The 26,799-nt window shown below is 40.9% G+C and overlaps 2 protein-coding genes across 8 annotated transcripts in view; one reads left to right on the top strand and one right to left on the bottom strand.

The window, feature by feature from the left end:
• Nucleotides 1-1,634: 1,634 nt before the first annotated feature.
• LOC102779367 (urotensin-2-like) lies at nucleotides 1,635-3,059 on the top strand. Its single transcript, XM_006794187.1, has 4 exons — nucleotides 1,635-1,740; nucleotides 2,097-2,207; nucleotides 2,808-2,851; nucleotides 2,946-3,059. Exons 1-4 carry the CDS (start codon nucleotides 1,635-1,637, stop codon nucleotides 3,057-3,059), a joined length of 375 nt encoding a protein of 124 aa, XP_006794250.1.
• Nucleotides 3,060-3,517: 458 nt separating this feature from the next.
• camta1a (calmodulin binding transcription activator 1a) overlaps nucleotides 3,518-26,799 on the bottom strand; it is a 278,414-nt gene continuing 255,132 nt past the window's right edge. For 4 of the 7 annotated variants that reach the window (XM_006794188.2, XM_035909202.2, XM_035909201.2 and 1 more), the window contains 13 exons: nucleotides 16,168-16,373; nucleotides 15,844-16,040; nucleotides 15,659-15,737; nucleotides 15,188-15,536; nucleotides 14,325-14,803; nucleotides 13,349-13,527; nucleotides 12,607-12,850; nucleotides 11,684-11,755; nucleotides 11,553-11,573; nucleotides 11,231-11,430; nucleotides 10,831-10,905; nucleotides 10,438-10,468; nucleotides 3,518-8,700 (listed from right to left, as the gene is read on the bottom strand). In XM_006794188.2, coding sequence (XP_006794251.1) covers nucleotides 8,668-8,700; nucleotides 10,438-10,468; nucleotides 10,831-10,905; nucleotides 11,231-11,430; nucleotides 11,553-11,573; nucleotides 11,684-11,755; nucleotides 12,607-12,850; nucleotides 13,349-13,527; nucleotides 14,325-14,803; nucleotides 15,188-15,536; nucleotides 15,659-15,737; nucleotides 15,844-16,040; nucleotides 16,168-16,373 — 2,165 coding nt within the window. In that variant the 3' untranslated portion in view covers nucleotides 3,518-8,667. The remainder of the gene's footprint in view (nucleotides 8,701-10,437; nucleotides 10,469-10,830; nucleotides 10,906-11,230; nucleotides 11,431-11,552; nucleotides 11,574-11,683; nucleotides 11,756-12,606; nucleotides 12,851-13,348; nucleotides 13,528-14,324; nucleotides 14,804-15,187; nucleotides 15,537-15,658; nucleotides 15,738-15,843; nucleotides 16,041-16,167; nucleotides 16,374-26,799) is intronic. The other 3 variants (XM_006794189.2, XM_035909198.2, XM_006794191.2) reach the window with 3 other exon arrangements.

Here is a 26,799-nt window from a genome sequence, read left to right as displayed (position 1 = left end):
GAATAAACCAAACATCATTTTTTTTGCACATCTTATAAATTCATATTTTATTCACACCAGAACATAAAAATGTGTAAACAGACACATTTTACTGATTTATGAAAATTTTATAGCTCATTTTGCAATTGATGGCCACAACATGTCTGAAAAAAGTTGGAAGAAGGCTAAAAAAAAGGCTGAAAAGGTCAGTGGTATTAAAAAGAAGCAACTGGACAAACATTCTGAACTGGAAACAGGTCAGTAACATGATTAGACATAAAAAGAGCATCTTAAAGAGGGAAGTAAAGATAGGCAGAAGTTCACCAATCTGCGAAAAACAAAAACTGCATCTAAAAATTGTGGAAAACTTTGAGAGTAATGTTCCTCAATGTAAAGTTGGAATATCTCACCATCTACAGTACATAATATCATTCAAAGATTTAGTGAATATGGCGATCAGGCGACACTGCATTAAAAATGCTATTATAAAATGCAATTAAAAATGTTTTCCTAAAAACACAGATGCCTGGAGGAAATTCTTAATTAAATTGTCAAAAGGACTGCATAGAGTAGGAAAAACATCAAGTTTGGGGGAGCCATAGTCTATTATAGATGCTGAAAAAACTTGGAATTGGCACACTGGCCTCGACTAATTCAGAATATAAATTTTAATTGCATTTCATGATATATAGCAACACCTAATGGAGTGTCTGGCATGCAAAGCATAAAATAAAATGTCACTGTTGCTTCATTGGCTGTCATTATCAGGGACTGAATGCTGACGTCATGCATCTAATAAATATACAAATTACACAGAGAGGTGCAAAATATGACTTTGTAAATAACTGCGTCCCCCCCCCCCCCCCCCCCCCCCCCCCCCCCAATCACCCATCTCATAAGCAATAGCCTCTGTTAGGCTGAGCAGTGATGCTTGGTGTACTCGTAAAGTTTCGTTTTACTGCATGACTAAGACGTGAAAGCACAGATATAAAAGCTTAAAACCGCCAGGCTTCTAAATAAAATGCATCAATCAGTCTGATTCAGTGGTCCATGGAAGCATTTTCTTGTCGTCTTAAAATGTCAGACGCCTTATAGACAACACGGCCCTCAACATTTTAACATGTCCACTCCACCTCTCTAAATAATTACAGATTTATTAGGGCTTTGCTGGGCTTTGTTTGCAGAGATACAGCCAGAGGATTCAAATGGTCCAAGAGTTTAATGAACTAGTAGTATAAAAATATTAGTCATTTGTCTGCCCTGTTTCTCCATCTGCTCCCTCGTGGGATTACACTGACGTGACATCTTAAACACCTGCCTCGATACCTTTTACAAAGTCAGTAAAAAAACATTCAATCAACCTTAAGAGCAGGTAAAATATGACTATGCCCTTGAAGAATGGGCCAACTCACATCTTTTTTTTTATTGAGACTATAAGTCACCTGTTGATTTATCACAAGAGTGCGACTCTGGATGATGTTGTCGTCCGTAGCAGCAAGAAAAGGTCTATCTGTGTCTGCTGTGCATAATGCAGGAAGTGGGTGGGAAGGGGTTAGGCTACAGCATCAACTATATAACACCGTTAGGATCAGCAGAGCACGTAGATTTCTCCTTTTCACCCTCTGTGCAAATCAGAGCCACTTCCATCAGCACTGATGAAGTGTAACCATCTTCTCTCCTGGGCCTTTGTGCTTGTGGCCTCAAGCCCACTGCTGGCCCACCCCATTACAGAATCTGCTGAGATGCCGTATCCAGGATCTGGTGAGTGGAAAGTAATATCTTTATTATAGCTGTTATACAAAGTAATTCCCTGTGTCAGTCCCTTGATTAGCATTTTTAGTAATAAAACATAATTTGCAACGATTAATGGCAAGCTAGTCATGTCCTGGGGCCTTGAAGTAATTACTTTAGAGCTGCAGTGTTGAACAATGATTGCTCTGCCAAAGTTCACATGCCAAAGTTCTGCCATCGGAGAGGAGATTGAGTTTTTGTTCAATTATTTCGAATGCTTTATTGTGATTACCAGTGAGAATTAGATTACAAAATGTTCACAGCACGAATCCGTACCTCTCAATGGTGTTCCTACCAACTGTGTGGGCTTGTTTGGTTCTCCTCAGTATCAGCGGAGATCCGAGGAATCAGCAGTCTGGATGATCTGCCTCTCTCTGAGCAGGATGGTACAGGCCTTAGATATTCCACTCTAATATCTGGTGAGATCAACAGAGATGGTAAGAAACGTCCATTAACCAAATGTGACTTTACATGACATAATTTTGCAGAAAAGAGTGTGCTTTAGATGTGGATTCATACACAGTTGCATAGTAATATGCTTAATCTAGCACTACTTACTTTTAAAGCTCATTTGCACATTTTGAGCTTCATGTACTTCATATGCTGTGTTCTGCTAGAGTAGCTTTGCATTAGTTACAGTACACAGTTCATTTATCTACTGCCTGAAAAACCTCCAACTTTAACTCCTCTTCCTCCATTTAGGCCCACTTTCTTCTGATTCGCTGCCCCTTTCAAACAGAGGCGAGTGCCTGAGATGACCAAATTAACATATCTATTTACATTTATGAGATCCCCTTTTTTCACATCATGCAGATCTAAGAGCAGAAAAAATAGTCTGACAATGAGCACACGGGGCCTAAACTTTAGGATCACAGGAATTATTTGCACATACAAACCATGGCCGTGTCTAACGTTAGCAACCATCATCATAAGAGTAGAAAAAGTACAGTACATCTGTTTCAAATGAACTCTACTGACATTCACAGAAACACAGCTAAGCTATCAGCATATGTTTACCATGTTTCCTTTTCTCTCAGGTGTCAGAACAACAGGTCTGCTTCCTAGGGGGCTCAAAAGACAGGTAGGTTTTCAATGAATGTTATTCCTAAAACATCAAAGTAATGTGAGCAACACCCTGTGAATAATTCACTAAATCGCTTTATCTTGTCTTTCAGGTCCTGTTGGAGAAACAAAGTCTCCTAAATCCTTTCAGCCATGCGCTGGGCATCCGGAAACAGTTCAGGAAGAGAGGAGGGAATTCAGAGTGTTTCTGGAAGTACTGTGTCTAAAACAGTGACTGAAAACAGGCACGAGGCACGGCTTGCACTGAAAGAAAAAAAAAAAAATCAAACATCTTACACTCACACTGGCACATGCAGCCAAAATAAATAAGAAATACCTCACATGCATAAAGCGCATGTGCAGTCGCACACCCTCACACGCACACACAGACATACACAAAATGCCCCATCTATGATTGAAACATATTGCTAAGGGGCTTTAAGATGATTTATTAGGGTTTAGTTAGAACTGTGAAATGCACATATAAAGTCATTGGTTGTCCAATGTATGGCTAAATTTCTTTTAGATGTGAAAGTCAAAGATTATATAGCACTGTTTGTTGAACAGAAATAAAAAATGGTATTGTAAATAAATCGTGTATTTGTCTTTTCTTGGTAAAAGGTGAACCCACTATGCCTTCCGTAAATTAAGAAAAAGGAAACAAAAAGACTTTGCAAAGTTGGTTCTCGAGTTTTCTTCATTTTTTCCTTTTTTTATTATTTTACAGCAGAAAGAATATAAAGCATTCAGAAAACATCTTCCATATTTTAAGGGCAATTCAAAACGTTTTGCATGGCTTCAGCAGCTGAAATCTCTTTTTTTTTTTTTTTTTAAACATATCCATCGAGTCAGTGACGCTTGTACATGCACAATTACAAAAATAAAACTTACAAACAAGAGAAGGGGAGAAAAAGGAGGAAAGCAAAACACATTAGGAGAACCAAGAGGACATGAAACTTTTAAAGATAGGGGTTGGGAGCGGAGAAAAATTGGGTCACATAACAGGGAAAGACAGAGAGAAAGACAGCTATAGAGGAGAGGAAAATAGATCTAACACTAGTTCACATGCAAAGTGTCGAGGACCCATGACTTTCTATCAAAGCAGGGCCTTTTTTTTTCTTCTCAGTTTGGAATTGATGAAAACGTGCAGTTCGGTAAAGGGTGCCATATAATTGCTGTCCATAAACTACTGAATGCTTGTCTTGCAATACTGGCATTTGCATAAGAGTAAGTCGACTACATGTGTCCAATCATTTTAAACTTTGCTAGGTCTATAAGGTCTCCACAAAATAGTTCTTTATTGCTCTGTGTCAACAAGTGGAATATACTGTAAATCTGTTTGTGTTCTGTTGTCCTGATGTGCCTACCTTTCTCTGGTTGGGGTGCTTCGGAAAAAGAAGAGGAGGAAAGGCAGATTCTCAGGTCAATTCACAGAACATCTCGGAATGAGTAATACTGTCAGCTAACCTGCCGTCCCATTCACAAATGGCAGTAAAAACAAGATTTAAGCTTTTCATACAGCTACAATCATAAATACCCTCTACACTGTCACCTAAATGAATTATAAAGGCCTAAAGAAGTGGCCAAAGTTACACAATAATATGACAGCTTTCTACGAAAAAGCGTCAAATCATTTATCTTAAAGACATATACATAAACAACCATCATTTCAGGGCTCTAGTACTGTGTGTACTGAGGTTATTTTGAGGAAACTGTTCATACACTACAGCAAGTCGTGTTAAAGATTTCACTCTTGCACTGTTGAACCTGTTTGTCTGCTAGAAGGGGTTTTGAATTTCAGCTTCTCTTGCTGTGAATCACATGTCCTGCTCTGTTTCCTCCTCCCCGTTTTGGCACCCTGAGTAAAATACAGAAGGGAGGTGAACCAGTCCCTCAGTCTGGGTAAAAATAAATAAATAAATAATAACAATGCTGCCTTCACCACTTAATGTACAAGTGAAATTGACACCTGACATGTCTGCATGTGTGCTGTGCAGTGTCTTGTGCGTGTGTTTGTGTGTACCGTGTGTCACTTAGTTGCTATATATACTGTCACAATGTCTCTACCCTTGTCCTTTTGTCTTATTTGAAGTTGGGAATCTACTGATTAAAAAGGATTTTTAAAAAACAAAAACCAAAAAAAAAGTTAGAGCTTGTCTAAAAACAATCCCGTCCTCATGCTTTGCCATGAAATCATCAGTAGCTACTGAGTATTGATCACTGGCTCAATTAGTAGGTTTGCCCTTCAGTCACGTGCCCTCTGTCTTTCTGAGTTCTGTGACACCTCAAACCAATGTTCATTGCTTTACAGAACAGTAAGTCCTTTAACAAGTCTATCTGACTACCGATTCTAGGAAAATAAGCATGCTTTAGGTGCACTTCTGTCACCCAGTTAACTATTTTACCCATGCAAGCATAATAAATCCTTCTCCTTTTTGCCGCAACATTGCATTGGCTACGCATTCTAACCACAGACTAGAGGATGAATGCAAGGCAACAAACTCCAGTAGTGGCATTTCTAAATGTGGTTTTTAGCAAGCTGTTCCAACGAAAAATGGAAAAGAAGACAAAAACAAAGAAAGAAAAAAGCTAGCATGTTGACAAGCTTGAGTGCTGTATTATAAGTGTTGTGTGCAGGCATATAATTGTGGCTTTGGTGAGTGGAATGGTACAACAGTGGCGATCGTGTGTATTTATGTGGAAGATAGAGCACTGTCTGTGGGTGACCGCGTTCTCTCACATCAACCTCAGATACAATGCAAGTATTCTGAAACTGGATTACTGTTTTTAGGATATGAATATAGGCACTTCCTACATAAACACTCTGGAAATTACGTTTACATATCAGGTGACTGGAAAAACAACAGCAAAAAACAAACAATTAAAAAAACAGTGACTCAAGTAAATAAATTGGAAAAATACACATTTGGCTTAATTATAATTTAACAAACATGACAACAGTTCACTAAACAAAACTCAAGTTTTCCAGTGGCACTTGGCTGAATAATCACGTATCAATACTTGGATACAGGATAGACTTTATGGTGGTAATATATAATAGGGATTAAACAGCAGCCAACAGGCACCTCTGAACCAGCAGCTTTACTGTTGTTATCTCTCAAATTGTTCCTCCATCCCAATTACATTTTCTCTGCTATACTATCATTTTATAAATAACCCGATGCACAAAATGCATCTTATCTTTCATAATTACAAATGGCACTAGTGCACTGGTTTGCACTTTAGTTTCTGCAGTTGTTTGGACTCTGTAGTGAGGACAGTGACTACTTTCAGTGCCATCCTTCTGTTTAGAATCGTTTTAGCACCTTTGACTGCTGGCACAGTTCATTTTGCAAACTTGTATTCAGCTGCTTGGCAAAGAAATGTGGTTATGGACATAATGCTACATGTGGTTTTTAACTAAACGCGTTTTTCTGACATGGAATACAACATATATATTTAGACTCTGGCAGCCTTGATCCAGTGCTTTTAACCGAAACACCGTACAGAGAAACACCCGTCACTACTCGACTACAAGGAACAACTCTCCAAGTGTCGGTCGATGCAGCACATTGTAAATTGAAGTTTGCATGTTTACTCCCATCTTTTTCAGGGACAGAGTAACAATGTGAATTGTTTTATATGTCCACCACGGGCAAGGCTGCCATTTACAATCTTAAAGATCAGATAATGCCTCAGCAATGAGAAATCAGCACATTCCATTTGCAATGACAACAAAAAAAGTAACTCAACTTTGTTACGGTGTATTCGGTGATTGATAAATGCTCTATTTATCTGTAGAAATGGTGCACGCGTGACAGACTTAAATGCTTTCAGCACGAATATGACTTTCTTTGCAAACTGTGTACCTTAACGTTTTTGCGATCCTCTGCCAGTTTTGATGTGATGATCTTCAGTGCTAGTGTGTATTTCACTGGATGATTATCTGTTCTGCAAAAATTAACTTAATTTTCTTCTTAAGCTATATAGCATTCACATACCTTGGCACCATTGGCAAAAGGTTCTTGGTAGCCCAAAAGAAAGAAATGAAAATAAAATAAAATAAACACAACCATACTTGTTTTAAGATAATTTTGAAGACTTCTCCTAACACTAAATACAGTATCTTTTACTTTTTCATATTGCAATAATATCATGCTTTAGCAAAATGTTCTTCTCAAGAACAATCAAAATAAAATAAAATACTCTAATAGTGAAATATTTTTAATTTTACAGAGCATAGCCACTACTGCTTTTGTTGTTTTTTTCCCTTTTGACTCTGTTCATACTTTTCATGCACATAGCTCATTTTTATCCCAGGTATTTACACTATATACAAACAATACAACCATACTTCTTAGGCATTCAAACGAAACTATACAAATATTCTGTTTTTGTCTCTTACCTGTTTTTGACCCATTTTAATGAATAAAATAATATATTTCTAAAATACAATCCCCCTTGGGTACATGTTTTTTTTTTAATCCCTACGTACTTTCAGCCTTCTTTATATACAGAAATCGCTCAATTGTCAAAAATATGGATTTGTCAAACCCCTATTTTGGGACAAGCTTAGGGACCCCTCAAAGAATCTCTAAGACGTCAAGGCAATGTATGTGATCTTCCCCTCAAAAACCTTCACAGGCTCTGAAGTTCACTTCAAAAAAACAGTAATAACCTGCATGACCATAACCATTACAACACAAAATAAGCCAGGTTTTTTTTCCACTTTGTAGGTTTCGAAGAAGCAATCAAACCAACAAGGCAAACCAAAATGAAATACAAAGAAATCAGACAATACAGGGATAGCTTCATCAATGAAATGTTGGAATTCATAGAGAAGAGTACAGATATGTGGACCAATAGAGTGGAAACAAAACCAAAACCAGAGGATAGGCTGAAAGACTAGACCAAAGCACACAAGCAAAGACTTTTCTTGCCAAGAAGTCATGCATTTTTTTTCTTGGTAGGATTTAACAACATATAGCCTGAAGATACAGATCACCAATACATTGGACATGATGGAAGAAATACATTGGACAGTGTGGAACAATTCAAGTAATAAAGTGACAATATATATATGATAAAGCATAGTTGTCTTTTTTTTAAAAGAAATCTTAAAACAAATATTTGATCCCCCATCTGCTTCAGTATGGTAAACCCCCAACTACATTCATTTGTAGCTCCACCTGTGTGGGTAGACTGGTGGGGTAGAGCACAGTGGGACAGGAGGAATTGTTGAGCTAAGCAGAATATTAATCTACAGCAGTGGATAGAAGTGGGCGTGTGGGTTATTAATATATTTGGTAAAAAAAATCCCTTCTTCAAATGAATTGATTGGTCACTTAAAAAATTATGAAATACAATTAGAGCTCAGAGTATTTCGGCATGGTCTCTCTGTCCTCTGAGATCTTCTGCAGCAGCCACAGTTTACACCTCTTGTCCCGCGTTTGCTTCCTTCACTGTCCAAATCCTCTTCATATTCAAAAAAAGACAAAGCAATCCATGAAAAAGTGCAAAAAATGCCAAGAAGCTAATGTTCTGCACCCCCACCCCTACCCTTTTAGTTTATAATCCTGTAGAAGTTGCCACTCTCCAACCAAAATCAAGTCAGTGGAAAGAATAGATATGTGAAAAAAATGCTGTTGTATATGTAATCGCAGTTGAACCAGTAACACTGCAGTAGTAGTAATAATTGCAGTGCTTGCATTGGTGGTGTTTCTTTTTTTTTTCTCTCTCTCAGTTTCTCTTGTAAAATGTCTCGGGTACAAACAAAAAAGAAAAGAGGAGTCAGGAGAGTGATGTCACATCGCAAGGGAGCTCTTCTGAGGGGTCTCATGTTCCCTGGCCCTTTTCAATTCTTTCACCCTGGAACACAGAAAAAAACAAAGTGTCCATGAATGCAACAGCCATGATTTGAGTTTACTAAGTCACATACACATAAAAATATCAAACCAGCCCAGTAGTAGGAAGTACAGCCCATCTGTGAAAGGAAATGCTGGTCAGAATGCTTTCACTTTGTAATGAACAAAAGGAACTGTTATAGCATAATTACAGAGTCATTACTAGTAAAAACAAAATATTTAGAAGTGGGATTAAATGTGACAAAATAAATACAGATACATAAACAGTATTATCACAATATTGTTAATAATAATTACAGTTTTTCTCAGCTAATCTACCAGTATGTGGTATTCTGACAGATTGAATTATTGCTCAGTATCATTATGCCTAAAATCCATGCATCATTACACTAGATTTTATGAACAATAGCAGATTAAACAAAGTTAAACTTTCCACAAATGACTGATTCATTAGTCAAATAGTGCCTGTTACAACAATTAGCTTTACCATAAAGGCTAACTTTATGGTAAACAACCACCACTTTGTAATGGATTTAGACTAGCTCTGGTTGGATTTAGACTAGCTCTGAGAAGACCAATACTACAACATGTATGTATTGAAGAGAAGCAGACTGTGATGCTGCATGATTAGATGCAGTGGTGGATCTTGTCATGCTGAGCTGGTATACTGCCTGGAGGTATGGATCAATTAAAGCTGTGTGTTGTTGTCCTGGTGTTAGAAATAAACTATTTTATACTATATGTGTGGGTTTTTTTGTTTTCTGTAATGGCTTCAAACCTATATCACAGTACAGAGGACACACTTGCAATAACAGGTGGTAACATTAACAATCTAATCTGCTCTAAAAGCATGGTAACCTAGTTTTGAACAACATACAACTAATCCAAAAAAGTAAACACATGTAATCTTAATGTCTCAGAATCAGAGGTTAAGTTATGCATACAATATTTGCACCATTTCCCCATTTAGGTGAATCTTTTAGTACACTATTAGCTTATTTATTGGTTTGTCTTGATGATTCAGTGGGCATAACACAGCTTCACACAGTTTTATTAAACAGAAGTTAGAGAGGGGTTAAATCCCCTCGCGGTCTGTCGAGTGGCTAGAAACATTGCACACAGTCAGCCAGCCAGACAGACAGCTACTTGAGAAACACCAGGCCCATAGCATGCCTAAAGGTATAAAAGCAAGGCCCATAGTTGTCACCACTTGTCATGCAGCAGAATAAAAGATGGTTGAGAAAAAGCCTCCTGTTCTCTCAAACTGCATAACCACAAAAAGCTGAAAAAACAAAAAACTAAACAAAAAGTAATTTCCAAGGAGAGAAAGACAGAGATAAAGAGAGTCAAAGTAGTATCTGTTAAGTGTTTCTGTGATTTTGTCATTCATAAGCAAGTTGTTAGTTTGATATGTTCTGCTCTAAATCTGAGCTTCTCAGTCCACCTGTGGCTCCAGTCGGCAGCCTTCATGCAAGCAGGCATCAAGCAATAGTGATGGAGAATGAGGAAGGGTGGGTAAGGTGGTGGGAGAGAAAGAGCAAAAGAGAAAATGAGCGAGGAAAGGAGGGAGAGAATGCGAATGCTGAGACCTCAGGAGGAGATAATTGTATTATTAAAGAGTGAGACATAACAGGAAGTAAGAGAGAAAGAGGCATACGGAATAAACAGCAAGAAGGAGAGAGAGAGAGAGAGAGAGAGAGAGAAAGAGAGGCACGAACTGAGTTGCTGAGGCTGCACTCACCCGCTTGAACAGTCTATGGTCCATCAAGGGGCTTGGCATAAACAGCAAAACAATACCAGACAGCTATTAGCACACAGTAGGTACTGTGAAGGAGGGGGCGAGAACGGGTGGGGGCCAGGTATAGTGAGGGGAAGGGAGGTGGAGCTTAGGTGTTGGGGACATTTCTAACTACCCATTTATTTTCCACAAAAATAAAATCATTACACACAGTTAAAAAAAATAATCTAGAGATGGATGAAAACATGGCAGCAATTTCTACAATGACTAACTGATCATCTCAATGAGATATTATTCTTTTAGGCCAACCGCTGCAGTAAATCTGACAGTGAACTCTATCTAGCCCATGTATAAATGAGTATGTTATCGTGTGTTTGAGACAGTGACAGAGCCTACCTGTGGCGACAACGTCGTAGGAACCTCATAATCTTCCTGGCAGCCTGATCCTGCCTCTTTGTGAGCAGACTACTTCTATGAAACACCAGACAGACAACAGCGTCTCACTGTCCGGAAAAGCATCTTTTGCAGAGCCACAGTTTAACTTTTATCTTTCACTGAAACTCTAAAAGGTACCCATTTAAAACACACTACAATTAATAAACTATGAGTCATCTCCAAAGTGCTTAGACTTCTCTCATTAAAAGGGTATTTTCACAAAGTCAAGTCCAATAAATCAAGAACATCATTTTGTATAATGTAGTTTGACAAAGCGGTCGCTTCATTAATATAATGTCTCAGCTGCAGAATGAATAGTTTCAACTGATTCAGTTAATTCAGTACGTGGATGAACGTCTACCTTAGTTTGTGCTGCACCAGAGCAGCAGCAGCCCCGCGGTGGTGTGGCTTCAGCCTGCCAAACTCCTTGTAGCTGCGGTAGTATTGCTGAATGAGCACGGCAGCCCTCTTGCTCTGCTGGAACTTCTTCTGTTCGTGGTAGCTGCGGAATTTACTCTGGATAAGGATGGCGGCCTGCGTCATCTTCTTATAAAGTGCATACTGCCGACATGAACAAAGCAATACGTTACTGCTGACGAACAGTGCTATGGCTTCACACTGTGGAAGAACACAACCAACAAGTGTGGCGATTACATCAGCTGATGGCAAGGAGAACATTTTACCTTCAAGGCTATCCATGTTAGCTTGTAAATGGGAAAAGGGAAAGATAATGAATGAAGTACTGAGACGTAAACGCTGATGTAGATTTGGCTATGTTTTGAAAACTTCAGACATTACGCACTATGGTGCCTACCTGTTTGTACTTCTTGTAACAACGTTGTATAACAGCAGCAGCTACCTCTTGTTGCTCTCTGAGCGGCCGCCCCTGTTGGAGAGTAAAGTGGTATAGGTCAGAAGTTTAAACAGAGCCCATTTTTGCCACAGAGGATATTAGTGGCTCTGTGTCCCTGAGGTCTCCTGGTGACATGGTTCACTAGCATGTGAATGCCACCCTGGAATAAGTCCACGCCTGGTGGACCAGACCCACGTGAAAATTGGGGAGGTTTTCGAGAAAGAGAGAGAGAGGGAGACAGAGAGACAAAGGTCCACTTCTGCATCAGCTGGCAGATGGGCACAACAGACGACTGTGAACGACAGTGAACAGTTTGTCATACGAAAACTTATTAAAAGTAGCTATGGGGAGGGTAAGGAGTTGAGGAATGGGATCGGGCAAGGGGAAAAGGACTGGTGTTTTGATAGCTAGTTTAAAACAGGCAGTAGCAGGCTCCATACGTCTAACTTAGAGAGAGAGACAGAGACAAAGAGGAAGTAGGAGAGCATTAGCGTAATTGTGTCTAAGTGCAGCAGGGACACAAGGGACAGTGCAGTCGTTCTTCTAAGCAAGGCCATGCTCTGCTCAAGCCACACCTTTCCCATGCTGAAACCACAGGGACATATTTGTATATTTTTCTGTATATGTTGTAATGCGTATATTAGCAGAAGAACAGAGAATGACACAAAGATAGATATTAACCATGATTAGAAACAGTACATCTCAAGAAAAAAAATACATGAAATCAACCACATCAAAATCTTGTCCTTTACTACAACAAAGTACCATATGGAGTCAAACAAAAACAAAAGTGAACTCTTCAACATGTGGCCTGAAACCAAAAACAGTTTCATCTATTTCACACCAGTCCACAGCTTATGGCACCAGAGCACCGGGGCCTGTACCTTGTACTTGCGGAAGGCAGTTTGGACTAGGCGGGCCGCCTCATATAGCTCTCTCTGCTCTGGATCCGACAGAGTCAGCTGGGCCAGGTCTCGCTCCACTTTGCTGTTGGAGGCATTGATGAACTCACTCCAGTCAGCTGGGGAAGGAAGTGTTGACCTTTCCAGGGGGCCCTCTCTCAACGGAGACCCTCCGGGGCTCAAACTGGGGTTAGATGATGGGGTCAGGGGTTCATTATACAGAGATCTGAGGAAGGATAATGACACATATCTTCTCTTCAATTCTATATATTCTACAGTTTACATTAAAGGAAAATATTTACCATTTTTACACTGCGTTACAGCTTGCAGCAATTCGACAACTAACAATATAACTCCTTGCAAACTCACAGCCAGTACACAAACATCTGACACTGCACCTTTCAGATCAGACAGTGCCTCTCTTTACCTTGACATCCCATTCCTTTACACTTTCGGTTAATCCTTTATAGTATTATGTTTAAAGCTAGTACATTAAACTTAAACTGCAAGTTATTCTAAAAGCCATATATGTACAAATCTCTTTGGCTGTCTATCCATTAAATCACATTAAATCACATTAAATCAGGTACCTTTAGACAAAGCACAGAAGAAAAGAGAAAATATTCAAACGGGTGGGAGGGCATACTAGATATGCAATATACTGGGTACTGCATATCCAGTTGGCTATATTTATATCTATTCCTTGCACCACGGTGAATCTTACCGTAGATGTATGATGCTTGGCAGCTGTTCTACATCTCCCAGGTAGTTGGCCAGCCAGTTCATGGTGTTGCTGACCCCTGATGTGTCTAAGGGCACAGAGTCTGCAGCGGTGAAGTTCTCCCTTTTGATTCTCTCTGGCGTTGCTTCAATTATGTGCTCAGCCAGAGTCATCATATTTACCTGTTTTATTAAGAAAAAAAAAGAAAACCCGTGAGGAGTCAGTGTATTTTTTTTTTTACTGTATATACAGTTTTATACCTATTATGTTTTACCATGGTGTAGTCATGCAAATTTAATTGTTTGGTGCTGCGACAATAATGCGGATTCGAGAGGGGTAACAGAAAGGAGAGAGGGATAAAAATGATGACAGTGATATTTCTGGAGGGTAAAAATAACACTTCATTTGTAAGAGGAGTAGTTAGACTGAATCCCTGGAACAATTCCTTGGCTATTGAAGTGGATCAATAAAGAGAGTTTATTATGCAGTGACGGGCATCGACAGAATGCCAGGCCTGGTGTATTCTGCCTGCTGAATGCAGGAGGCCAGAAAAAAAAACTTACAAAAAAAAAAAAATGGTGGTTGTTAGTGGTAGGTTATAATGCTGCAAAGCTTTCTTTAATGATGATTGTGTAGCTGTATTGTATGTCACCCTATCAAAGTGGTGCCACACCCTGACACGTGGTTTTACGCAAGTTTGCAAATGTTCTTTTTACTTTTATTTGAAATTTTATTTTAAAATGTTTTCTGAATTCATAAGATCTGCTAGAACTGAAACTTCTCTGCCAAATGTTACTTACTAAATGTGATGTGCCTTGTATTTGATATTGTATCAGATGGTACATCATTTCTGCTGTAGAATCTTTAGCAGCACCATCAATTGGCTCATAGCAATTGACTGGAAATACTTGCCATGCTCTACACAATCAGCTGACCACATTGAATGTTTTTTTTTTTAAATTATTATTATTATTCTCACCTGCAGGTCATCCATCTGTGTGAGGCAGTCCTGGTTCTCTAGATCCTCCCGATATGATAGCAGCTCTGAATCAGCCATTTCACTTTCTGACATCACTAGCATCCCTAACTGTTCCCGCTGCCGTAACCGATTGGCCAGTTTCTCCTTCCCCAAGCTGCTGCCTCCACTGACACCCAGCGCCTTCCTTCCCAAGTTGCTGCTGCTGGAGAAACTCTCTCTGGAGGTCCATCTTGTTGTCCCTGTGCTGCCTCCAGTAGACAGTCCCTTGTCTGAGCTCAGGACTTCTGAGGACAGGCTCTTAGTGCTCGAGGACAGCTTGTGCAGCTGTTGCTGCTCCAGGCTCAAAGGAACAGACATGGCCTTGTCAGGCCGAGTTTGAAACAGTTCTGGGTTGGGTTTATGTTTTTTAGCTAGTGGGAGGTCTCTTTGGCCCTCGCTGCTGTAGTAGTTGGAGGGTTCTGACCTTGGCCTTCTCAAGTCTGCAAAAAAAAGAAAAAGAAAACACACAACACGTAACAATTAGCTGCAGAGCACACTAATAAACATTTTGTTTGTTATAAGCTGTTTTCACACATGCACTGCAGCTCGCTGGTAAAAAGTCAGTATCATGCTAAGTGAAGAGTGAGTGGGCAACATATTTTCTGACTCCTGCACACTCTATCCAGGAATCACTACGAACTAAACCAAGCAAAGTATGTCCGACAGCGAGAATGTATCTCAAGCAGACTACTTCCTGTTCTCAGCTACATTGAGACGGGGCAACTTTGGACAATGCTCTGATCTGATTAATGTGTGAAAATGGCAACAGAATATCAGAAAATAAAGCATCTCACAGTCAGTGACTTTTCTTCCATTCTACTAACCTGGATTGAGGCTGGTAGTGCTGGGTGTGGTTGTTGTGGTGGCAGGACATCCTTTCTTGCCACTTGGTGCTACTACACTGGTGTTTGCCCAGCTGACCATCCAGCTGTCTGTGGTGGGGGCATCAGGGGCTGGGGAAAAAGACATGCGAGTTGTAGGTGGTAGAGGGGCTGGCGGTTGCTGCTCTTCCCTCTGTAACTGCTCCAAACACTCTGCCAATTTGGTATGGCCACGTGAGCGGGCAATTGACAGGGGTAAGCGGCCCAGAGAATCTGGGATAGCTAGGGCACGTCTGTCCCATTTGTACAGTACCACCGCTGCCTCCAGGTGACCCAGCGCACAGGCCCACATCTAGATAAAATACAGATGGACACAAAAAAGCAGAAAAAGCATAAATGAGCTAATCTGTACCACAAGCCAGGATTTTCTTCATTTTTGTTTGCATTGTCTTATGTTAAATTGAGTTCCCTTACCAGAGGTGTGCACGAGAAGTGATCCACATTGAGAGGGTCCACTTCTAACTCCAAATCAATACTATCAGCATGCTTTGTACTGGTTGGTAAAAAAGGAAACAATTAGCATCTCACTTCTGTTTTAATGTGCACATCAATTACAGAACAAAGCACCATTGCCCAGTACTAGAGAATTATGTTCTTACCGCCACTTGATGAGTGTCTGGATGAGGGTGGCGTAGCCCTGGCCTGCAGCCAGATGAAGAAGTGTCATGCCTCTGAAGGTCTTGGAGTGGATTAAATGCTTGGACTTGGCCCAGCAAGCTCTGCTCATCATCTTCTCGCAGACCACCACAACACGGCTCTCAAAGGAGCTGCTGGCTTGCGTTTGGCCAGATACACACTCAAAGACACAAAACAGCAGATCGTTATTGGTTGCTGCATATACTGTTTGTACGGTTGCTGTCCATGGTGACAAGCACAGCGACTGTCATTCAGCACAACACAAGGGCGATGATGTGGCTCTTTACCTGTGACTGGTTATTGTTGCCTCCACCGCCAGCTCCTCCACCACCTCCTCCACCACCACCTCCTCCTCCCCCTCCCCCTCCTCCCCCGGTTCCTCCCCCAGCTCCACCACTCCCTGCACCGCTCGTTTGCTGGTGGCTGGCCATCTCTGCCATCCTCCTCTCCATCTGCTCCAAGCGCTCCAGGATAGACATTCTGAACTGGTTATCTGGGCAAAGAGAAAGACACAGAAAAACACATTGGCATACAATGAGGATCTGGTGTGAGAAAAAGAAAAAGATGTCTTGTGTTTGCTCGTACAAGCACAAACAACCCTGTATCCTGATAAGACAAACGATCACACAGTATGCACCACAGCTGCACCAGCATGTTACTCTGAGGAGCACTAGAACTGTCGCAGTGACTTGGGGCTAATCATCGTCAGGCATACAATCAACCATTTAAAAACGAATGCACTAATGCCTACTTTTGAGGTGCTGTAAAGCTGAGGGAAAGGTAATTACTTTCAGCTATAATGCAAGACCTTAGGATCATTATTTATCACTCCGGTATGTAAGTGAAAACAAGTGCATCCATCATTCACTTCATCAAAACAATTGGCTTTACTAAAATAATCTGTAAAGCCTATCAATCACTCCTTAATGGCTTCCATCACTAAACTCCTGCTGCCATCTTTCTCACATCACTCAAACACCACTCCAGCAGACTAAAACAGGTTGAAAGATTGGCCAGAGAGCAGGGCCATTTTAAATTTGAACCACTCTTCCTCAGAGGGATTCAGACAAGCTCTGGGGGGGAGTGTACAGCTGGCATTCAACAGCTGATTAAGTATAGCCCATTATGGCCCTGAAGTCCCAGCCTTCCCCTCTACCATCAGCTTGTATGGCAGGAGAACTAAGAAAATGACAGTATAGAATCAATCACAACTTGCACCCATGCACAGAGTCCTTTAAAAGACAAATACCCCATAAATCTGAATGGACAGAAGTGCATTAGACTTGAGAATGTTTACAGGCTTTTTTAGAGACTGTTTCTGATACAGGCTGGTTGTTATGGCGTGGTTGTCCTGTGCATATTTTCAGGCTTGCAACAAGACACTTTCTATGTCAGAAACACACTGTATAATTCAAGAGCTAAGACAGGAAAGGACAGAGCGAATGACTTATAAGGACTATTTAAACTGACGCAAACCTAAAAGATAAAACAGAGCGTAATTGGAAAATTAAGCTGACTGTAATATTGTCAGGTTGGTTTTGATCACTGCAAAAAATGCATCTCAGTAGTTATTAATAAAAAGCCAACCCACTGGAATTGGAACCTGGTGCCATATGTTTCTTCAAGATTAAAAGACACACTCGTTGTTAAAACTCACTAACTGACATGCCAACTAACAGCAAGTGCTTGTACACACATACATGCACACGCACACACACACGCACATACACAAACTAACATAGCATGTTGGGTACAGACAGTGGATTGGGATGTGCACAGAGAGCCCACTGCAGCAGGGAGTATAGAAGACTGCATTAGCATTCCCCATTTAGCCACTATGAGGCCGTTTCTGTGGCAACCTGCTGCCGACTGGTAACTAGGCGACAGGAACATGGCTGTGTGTATATGGTCTGCCTGTGTGCTATTGGCTTATTGATGAAGGGGAGGAGAAGGACTCAGAACACCGGCAAAAAAAATGGAGAGAGAGGCGAACAATGAAAAAATTGTTTGCCTCTTTTTCTTGTGTACTTGGCCTACTCTCAGTGTTGATGCCGTAGGTAAGGACCTAATGACTCTAAGTGGGAAGCCTTCACAGCACGACCTGATGACAGTTGCGTTTTACGGTATCTTGGCAGTCATGGCTCAAGGCTCCACTGAAAGCTAATGTCACAGTGGGACCTCCTATAAGCCACTGTAAAAGAGGTCAAGTAACTCCTATCGCTGAACAGAAACGAATGTCACTAGATGGTAAATGACTGCTCGCAGTGACATTATACTACACTGAGAATAATGAACTTAAAGGACAACAATAAGCTCTTCGTTTTTTGCTCTGTGTGCTGCAGACTACCTAAGTGAACAGTGACCAGAACAGTCATATCAAACAGGAGTTTTAACAGAGCTTATTTTTAGGGTCTATGCTTACCTATTCTCTATGTAAACTGGAGATTCATGTCAACCTAGTCACATGGGGGCTTGTTGAGCCTAGTAAGGTTAATAGTTACAAGCCTGTTCAGGACTCTGGAGTGGCTGTGTCAGAAGGGGGAGTCAGGGGTTGAGATAAGTCACAGCACCATAACCTTCCTTGGTAAGGGGGCTGCTCTGCCTTTTGCTACTGTCTGACATGTTAGGGGAGACATGGATAGATGGAGAGGGAGGGGGTTAGTTAGCAGTGGGCTGACATGTCTTTGTTCAGACCCAGTGCTGCAGTGTGCTGCAGTGCAGATGATGTCATCTCCACCTGCTGCCTGCTGCTCCAAATGCGATGCACGTCCACTGCAGAGGGAGGATGGGGGTAGACACGAGTGGGAGGGGAGAAGGAGGAGACAGGGAAGGTGAGCAGCCAAACAGCAGTTTAACAACACGGTGACGTTGTTAACGGCCTCCCTCTTGCTGGTTTACTCCCTTGTGACGGTGTGTGGCAGCAGACATGGTCACTCTCACATATTTAGGGCAGACTGTGACGTGCTATTTTATAATATAACTGGGTACAAAAACGAGGCAGACAACCTTTTTTATTAGAGAACTTGAATGAATGGTGTTTAGTCTATTGAAGTGTAAACTTAAAGCTATAAAGACAAGAACTCCAGGTTAAGTTTCTGTGAGTGAATCAGATTTTCTCTCTTTTGACGTATTAGAAATTGGTACTGTAATCCCCTGCTGGAATTGGCCCCTGGCTATCCTCTGCTTTCCAAACTGGAGATAAAAATGACAAAACTACAGAGACTTCTTCACTTTTCTGAATACATTTTTATGCTCTGTTTCACACTTCTATGCATCTAAACTCATTTCTGGTGTTGGTTATCCTGTGCCATATTAAGCATTATTCAATAAGAGTTATTTTAATGACTCTAGCTAACACAGTTAGAGTGAACCTTTTCTTTTTTCTCCCTTTACAGTCCGTAACATAACACAACAGAGTGCTTTTCGAAATTATAGTGAATTTTCTGCCAAGTGATGATCTGACTTGTCTCCTGTTAGAACTAAGAGGAAAACCTATCACCTTTGGGATGAATGCCTGAAGAGGATGGGAAAATCTAAAGACACTAAATGTCTTTAGATGTGATCGTTTCCTTACTTGTTAAGCAATGAGAATGGTGAACAGCAGGTCAACTTTGGGACCAGTACTCACTCAATACATTTCTAGACTTCAGACTTTGACTGTGGCTGTCTTGTTCCACAAGGACAGTTTCAAGTATCTTTTATTCATAAAAGGCACTGAAAGAGTAGTGTAGTATACTTTCTCCATGTTAAAATTGATCTTTGCAGAGTCTACAGTGTCCCTTTGTGTGTTATGAAAGTTGTGTGTCAATGTGGCTCTACTGTGACTTTGCATTAGCTTCTCTCAAAGGACACTTACATCTTTGGAGACAAGCAAAGAGCAGCAGACCTGTAAAATCTGAACTGGGTTTGAATCCACACAACATCAAAGTCCTGCCTAATTCAATCTATTTCATCTTTGGGACATGGCAGAGCTCCTCAAGAGATAGTTTGATATACACGGCCATGTGGGAAGGAAGGACAGGGCTGCTTATGGAGGCACACTGGAGCACAACGAAAGTGAGAACAGGCTTGAGGGAGGAATAAAACAGCTGGGGAGATTACAGTAAGGACAGGACAAGGGTGAAGGGAGATGAGAGGGCAGGGAAGGGTGACAAGTGAAAAGCAGCTTGTCAGAGATATCGAGGGTGAGGGCAAGACTATTAATAGAGCTTTAGTGTCTTGGAGGCACCGTAATGTTTGTGCTCACACTAAAACAACCTTTATTTCACCCTTAGAACCGAAAATACACAGTTCAAGAAAAATGTGCCTATTGAGATAATACTACAGGGTTTACAGGGTTACTCATTGAGTGAGCTTTGGACAAACTGCAGGAGGAGATCTTTAATTTTCACTTTTTAACTCGGGGTTCTGTTCGTGCCGCTCAGTTTAAATGCTGGACCTCATTATCCCTCTGCAGCCAGTCAGATTCTCACATGTAACCCAGTGGAAAGACCAGAGGCTAGCCTCCCCCAAGGGTTCTGTGTGAACTGATTGACAGGAGCTAGTATTTGTGCCCATGCAAAGCAAGGGAGCCAGGCCATCTGGCAACAGCCCTCACAGCTGGAACACATGGGTATGCATTGATCAAAGACACACTCTACTTTGACTTAGTGTAATGACCGGTTTCGGATTTGTTCTATATTTTTGCCTTGCTTTAAACTGCTGTTAGAAGAGTGATAACATACAGTTTAAATGTGCAAAGCATAAGACTTAAAGCAACAGAAACAAGCTTGCTTTTAAGATTATGTTACTTTAGCACTAGGATTTGAGAATCCATCCATCTGCTATAATCCTCAGCCTGTAAAAGGCCATGGGGCAGAGTGAGAGACAGAGCATACCCTGGCCAATTCATGTATCAGTCACAAGGCTAATGTACAAAAACAACAAATGATCACTTTCAGAGTGATCTAACGTTTAAATGTACTTAATATGTAAGTGTTTACTGCTATGAAAAGCTGAATCAACTGACTGAAACCTCTCAGATGGGTAAGATATACTTTTGAATTTCCTTTAAGTAAACAAATGTTCCTCTTGGATACATCAGTTGCAGAAAACTGTTGAATTTCTTCACAGACAAGCCAATAAGCTCTAATGTCACACTTTTAATTTCAAGACAAAATACCAAAGTGAAGGTAACCAGAAGTCTACATCGCTGGCATACCTGTACATAAAAGTACATAAAACTCTACTTTTTAATGTACTTTAGTACATAAAAAACTACAAGTAGTAACAGCTGACAACAATGGCATTATTTTCAATTATTATCCCCTGGCAATTCTGTGTCTTAAAACAAAAACTAATTTTTCAGGTCACAGTGCTTCAGCACAGCTCCCAAGATTCTGGCATTCATCCAGATATATAGACAGGTCAATACATGTACAGCCTGGACAAAGAATAGATACTTTGTGCCACAATGGAGGTAAAATGCCAAGAGTGCACACCCCTTGAAATTTACTGTCACCTGCTATCCCACTAATAGAGTGACAGAGTATTGGTTTTATGTCTCGGAAAGCAGGATAGTTTGATTTTTTTTTCAACATGTTCAGTTGATACACTAACAAGTACATTTCATTAGGTTCCTATTTGCATAAACAACTACATACTGCTCGACACATCCGCTGTAGGCAGAAACGCAAATGAGAGATGAGTGGGGGAAATAATTTCAAAGATAAATCAATCTGCTATGAAACACCAAAGCCCAAGGGACAGGACTTCTCCAAAGCTTTCCATTAATAGTAAGACAACAGAGTTTGGCTGAATGCACTCAACAGAGACTCTCAGCCTGTTCTGCACTTTCCCTGAATCCTTATCCAACACTGTAGTTGAAGTCATAGTTAAGTCTTCTGTCAGCTGTTACAACTGTTGACAGACAGCAGAGTGAGCACACTTAAATTCATGTGATCCTTAATGATTTATAAATAAAGCTGACAGAGAGCCAAACCAATCAATTTTAACGTGAAATTTAAAACATAATTAGATAAAAAAAGACAAATAAATAATTAACAGATCACTGCTAATGTTTCATCCATTAATAACATAAAGCAGCCTACAGGAAAATACAATGTACAGATTCAAAACACAACTAGACTTTACTGAACACAATGGCAATCACAAGAAACTACACATGGAAAGCTTCACAGAGGTAGACCTCATTGCATAACTGTTATTCTGGATTGCATCAGACTAGATAGGCGTTACTGTTTTATCATCTCCCCACTATATCTCAGGCACAGACTAACTAAATTTAGTGTCAGAAAAAGCATTCCAGCAATTATATTGTTACAGAAAAGTCAATAACAGTCAATGACAGTGAAAGTGTCTTAATTGAGGTCATTCCCAGTTATTTGTGCAACTTGAACTGAAGCACATGAACACCCGGGAATTATGTTCTCTGGTAAAATGACTGTTTCTAGTTAAACATTCTTATCTGTTTAAAATGGCTTGTCCTTGCTGATCTCTCACCTCCAGGTGTAAGCATTCCCACACCACTCCTGTTACTAGAACTGCTAATGCTATTCTTCTTTTCGTTAATACTACAGGTACACCTGCTGTACAAGGGCTGCAGTAAAATGTTTAGCATTAAAATTGCTCCAATTTTGCTGTTTACAGGGCAATATATTAGGAATTAAACAACATTTGCTACTTTAATATCACCGCTTATATTTACTCATAGTTCCACACTTTATAATAATAAGACAGACTGATGATAAAAGGAACCAAACTCCTGACAAAGTAACTAATAATTAAATTACCACTCCTGCTACAGCCTCATAGCTTCAGCTTCCCCACTAACACTGGTATACTTAACACATGGATTAGTGTATTTATACTAAGATTCAGTCTGTCCTTACTGCTGCCAACCAGAAACCACCAAAAACTAGAGCGCCCTCAAAAATGCATTAGTTTCCCTACTAAAAAAAAGCAGTTATTCAGCATGATTTTCAGAACACATTTATTCAAGAAAATCAGTGTTTGTGTTAAAGCAACAGTGAATATGAGTTTTCTAAAACTGTAAACAACACAACATTGTTTTGTTATGAAGAAAAAAATTGTAGTGGGAATTAAAATTTCTGGAGTATATTACCACTATATGCATATGCATAAGGTCTTGTGTAAAACATGAAAAAGCACTTTGGTGACTCATCCTAAGACTTTGCAACTTTTTTCTTGTATCTGTCACTGCTTTTTAACATTGGATAAAGTTTGGGCACTGCATAATGTGCTATGCATTGAAAACAGGAACTTCACAGAGGAGCAACAGGTCGATAAATGTACCCCATGCCTGGAATTCTCTCAGTTTAAATAGTCTGGAGAGCTCTAAGCTACAGCAAAGTTGGAAGACTAAATGAAGTCGCTGTCCACCTAAAATGTGGTGCTGAATGATAGACTAGGCTGCTGTAGTAAGGTATGCTCATGTGTCCATGCCGTTGATATTGTCTTTGAATGCAACTGAAACAACAGAATAATGATTTTCACCAGCTACACACTGGCCCCGGTAACCTCAGCAGAACTCACACATGCAACAACCCCATTAATGCGCTAGACTAAAGCAACTACACCGTGTTTAACAGCCTAACTCACGAAACAGTGCTTACACCAGTTTAAAACACACTGATCCCACAGTTCAGACATAACTGACTAAAACTGTCAGGAAAGAGTGCAAACTGAAAGCCCATGTATGCTTAAAGCATCAGGGCTTGGAAAACAGGCGCTGCTACTACTTAACTTCCCTTGTTCCTCAAAATGTGAGCAAAAGCAAATGCTGTTACTGTCTCTGAAGGTGTCTGGAGTTGTCTAACACATCCAAGCACAAGTCGTGAGTCAGGAGTTGGCTACTAATAGCGTCAACTCTCCAGTGCCCTGCACAATTGCATGAAACACCTGGAAGCATGTGGCCAAAAGAGGCAGTTTCTGTAAAACTCTGTTACAGCACACACACCGATGACCACAGTGACATACAATAACTCTGCATGCGGGGTGTTCAAAGAAACGTGGAACTTCTTCGGGCAAACACAAGAAACGTACAGAATATAAAAAAGCAGCCCAAACACATCACAACCACAACACAGCACAGCACTACAGCCAAAGGTTGAGCTTAACACTTCTAACCTTCTATTTTATTTTCCATTGGTAAAGTCCACCTCAAAGCCAAAAAATACAGCCCCTTTGTCTTTTTAGGAAATGCAGGTATCATTCACTGGCATCCTGACCCAAAGAAGTCCAACCAAAGCTGCATTTCACTCAAACTGCAGTTTTGCCCCGACAGTCTGGCAGTCAGGCTACTGCATGGTGTAACACGGAGGAATAAAAAAATAAAAAAATATTCATAAATCCTTGGTGTAGACTGAATCTCAATCTCAACAGTGCACTCGTCAACAATAGAACAAAGTGAGGGAAGAGAGCGACGTGGGGAGAGAGAGAGGGGAGAGAGAGAGAGAGACCACTCACTACTCTTCTTCCTCTAATAGCCCCCTCCTCCTCTACACTTGTTTCACCTCAAACACATGCACACTTTCCTAGTGTTTCTAGTAGCCTCTGCTATCCCAGCCTGCAGTAAAATGACAAATACCACAGCGAGGAAACGTTGTGCGCACGTGCCGCCGGTAAACAGACGCCCTAATTCCCGCTTGTCGCCTCTTGCGCGCGCCGCGATCCTGCGCATAAAATCTTGCTCCTCTTATTATTATTATTATTACTGTTATTATTATATTTCCCAATAATAATAATAACAATAATAACAATAATAATAATAATAATAATAATAATAAGATTTAAGCAGATATAGACGAGTCCGCGCAATACTCCAAATCCGGTCGGGTTTCGCCTTCTCCCAGCCCTAACTGCCGACTCAAACTACAGTTTACCATGTTTACCCAAACACGCCCACTTCTCCGTTCCTGCATTGTGTGTACACGATCTGCCGTTTGTCTTGCCGGTGTAGTCGGGCTCAGAGTCAGTACTGTCAATACGCTCCCTTAAATCCTAACAGTCACTAGGTGCTGCTATGCGGGGCTGTAATTTTGTCTGTGCCTAGCGAACCTCTTCCCGCTCGGTTCGTGGGGTCTGAGCTCAGGGACTTTAGTGGGGCGACGACGAGAGTTCTGCATCTCCGACAGCTTTTCTGTCCTGCCCATGGCTCCGTACCTGCAGTGCTGCAGAGAAAAGCGCGCCCCTTCCCCCACTCTGCATTATGACAAATCAAGGCAGGCAGGCAGCTGTGCCATTAGCACATCATAGCACAGTTAGTCTTCCACGGGAGAACAAACTCAGAACGCTGTACAGCACACCGCTGCGTATTCAGACAAAATGCTGCACGTATGGCACGTATGCTAATGGGAGCAGCCTATAGCAGTTCTAGTTAATCAGGCGACTCACCCCCAAGCTGCACAATGAAAAATAAATCTTGCCACATTAACGTTTGGAAAGTGGGTAATAAAGCGTGTCTAGTTATTACTGTTTCGCGTATATGCGCAGCGCTTCTTGTTTACTCTGTTGCGCTTGACGACACCGGACAAGTGATGAGCGCACATAATTAAATGCTGCCCTACTTCTGAAATAAGTTGCTAAAAGTGTGATGGATTTTTTTATGTGATTGTAGAGGAGAACGATGTTAGACAAATGTAAAACATTTCTTAAAAATCTTCACGTCAACCCTCGTGGATGTTAAAGTGCGCTTTGCGTCAAAGTCGCTGTCCACACAGACCCCGCAGCTCTTTGTCACACAGGCTTTCGCCAAAAGCATCGGCTCAGTCTTGAACACTAATTCATAGCACAACATTTTCTTGGAGTAACCAACAGCGAATGGCACAAACAATCCTTTCCTTTTCTCTCCCCGCTCCCTGCCACAGTGAGGTACGCACAGAAACGGTCATATATGATTTGGACACATGGAACAACGACCACTAAGGTGTACTGTACATGCTGCATGACACAAATGCTTTGTTCTGCATGAGCTTAATCGCTCTACTAGTTTCTAAAAGGAATGATCGATCATTGCATCATGCATGGAAGCTAAAAAGATGACATCCAACCAAAAACTGAAAACCCAGTGCTCATTTCTTTGTCCTCTTTAAAAATCGACTACAGACAACCACTAAATAAAGACAAGAAAGGGGTTAATTTAAGTAAGGTAATAGGGTGGGCTGTGTTTTCTCTGAGACAGTCAGCTCCTCCTTAACTGGTTCTGTGAATGGGCCAGTGAGGCAGTAGGGTATGAATGGCGGAGGGATTCACTGGTTCTGCCATGTATGGGAGCTGCCAGCTCACTCCCACTCCCTCAAGGGCCGTCTGCATTGCAGCTGTCCTGTGAGCCTGTGCTTCACCATGCCCTACTTTATCCTGTCAATGCTCAACCACTGCAGCAATACTTCTCCCAGCAGACACATGCACAAACAAACATAAATGACTCACATACTCATTACAATCTGGTAAATACTCTTACTGTACAGCAGGTCTTCTGACTCACAGACTGGACTGGACTTTAAACAGAACGAAAATCTGTCATCCCTGCAGCAGTTTTAGTTACATGGTGCTCAAAAGTCCTGTTTTCTGCAAGGAGCTCGCACATAGCATTCACAATTGACCATCTTTTGCAAACGCTTATAAAAACAAGCCCAAATTTATTACTGAATTCACATTGCTTTTAAGTCTGTGTAGGTTATCAGTCATCCAGGTCATGTAGTCTAAGGAGCTTGAAAAGAAGGCATCTGGACTTTAAGTACATTGCTGTTAAGGTTTAAACAAATAGCCTCATTAGTGGCCAAATTTAATATAGACAAGATGAGACAATGTAGACAGTATTTTGTCACCCAGCTGACCTTAAAATAAAATGTGCCCTGACACATCTGTTGTGGTGTTTAATTTGCATATCAGATAGGCAG

This window comes from Neolamprologus brichardi, chromosome 20 (genome assembly GCF_056152115.1).
Source record: "Neolamprologus brichardi isolate AB-2024 chromosome 20, ASM5615211v1, whole genome shotgun sequence".
Taxonomy (NCBI): domain Eukaryota; kingdom Metazoa; phylum Chordata; class Actinopteri; order Cichliformes; family Cichlidae; genus Neolamprologus; species Neolamprologus brichardi.
The sequence above is the reverse complement of the archived record's forward strand: the minus strand, read 5'-3'. Positions and strand labels throughout refer to the sequence as shown.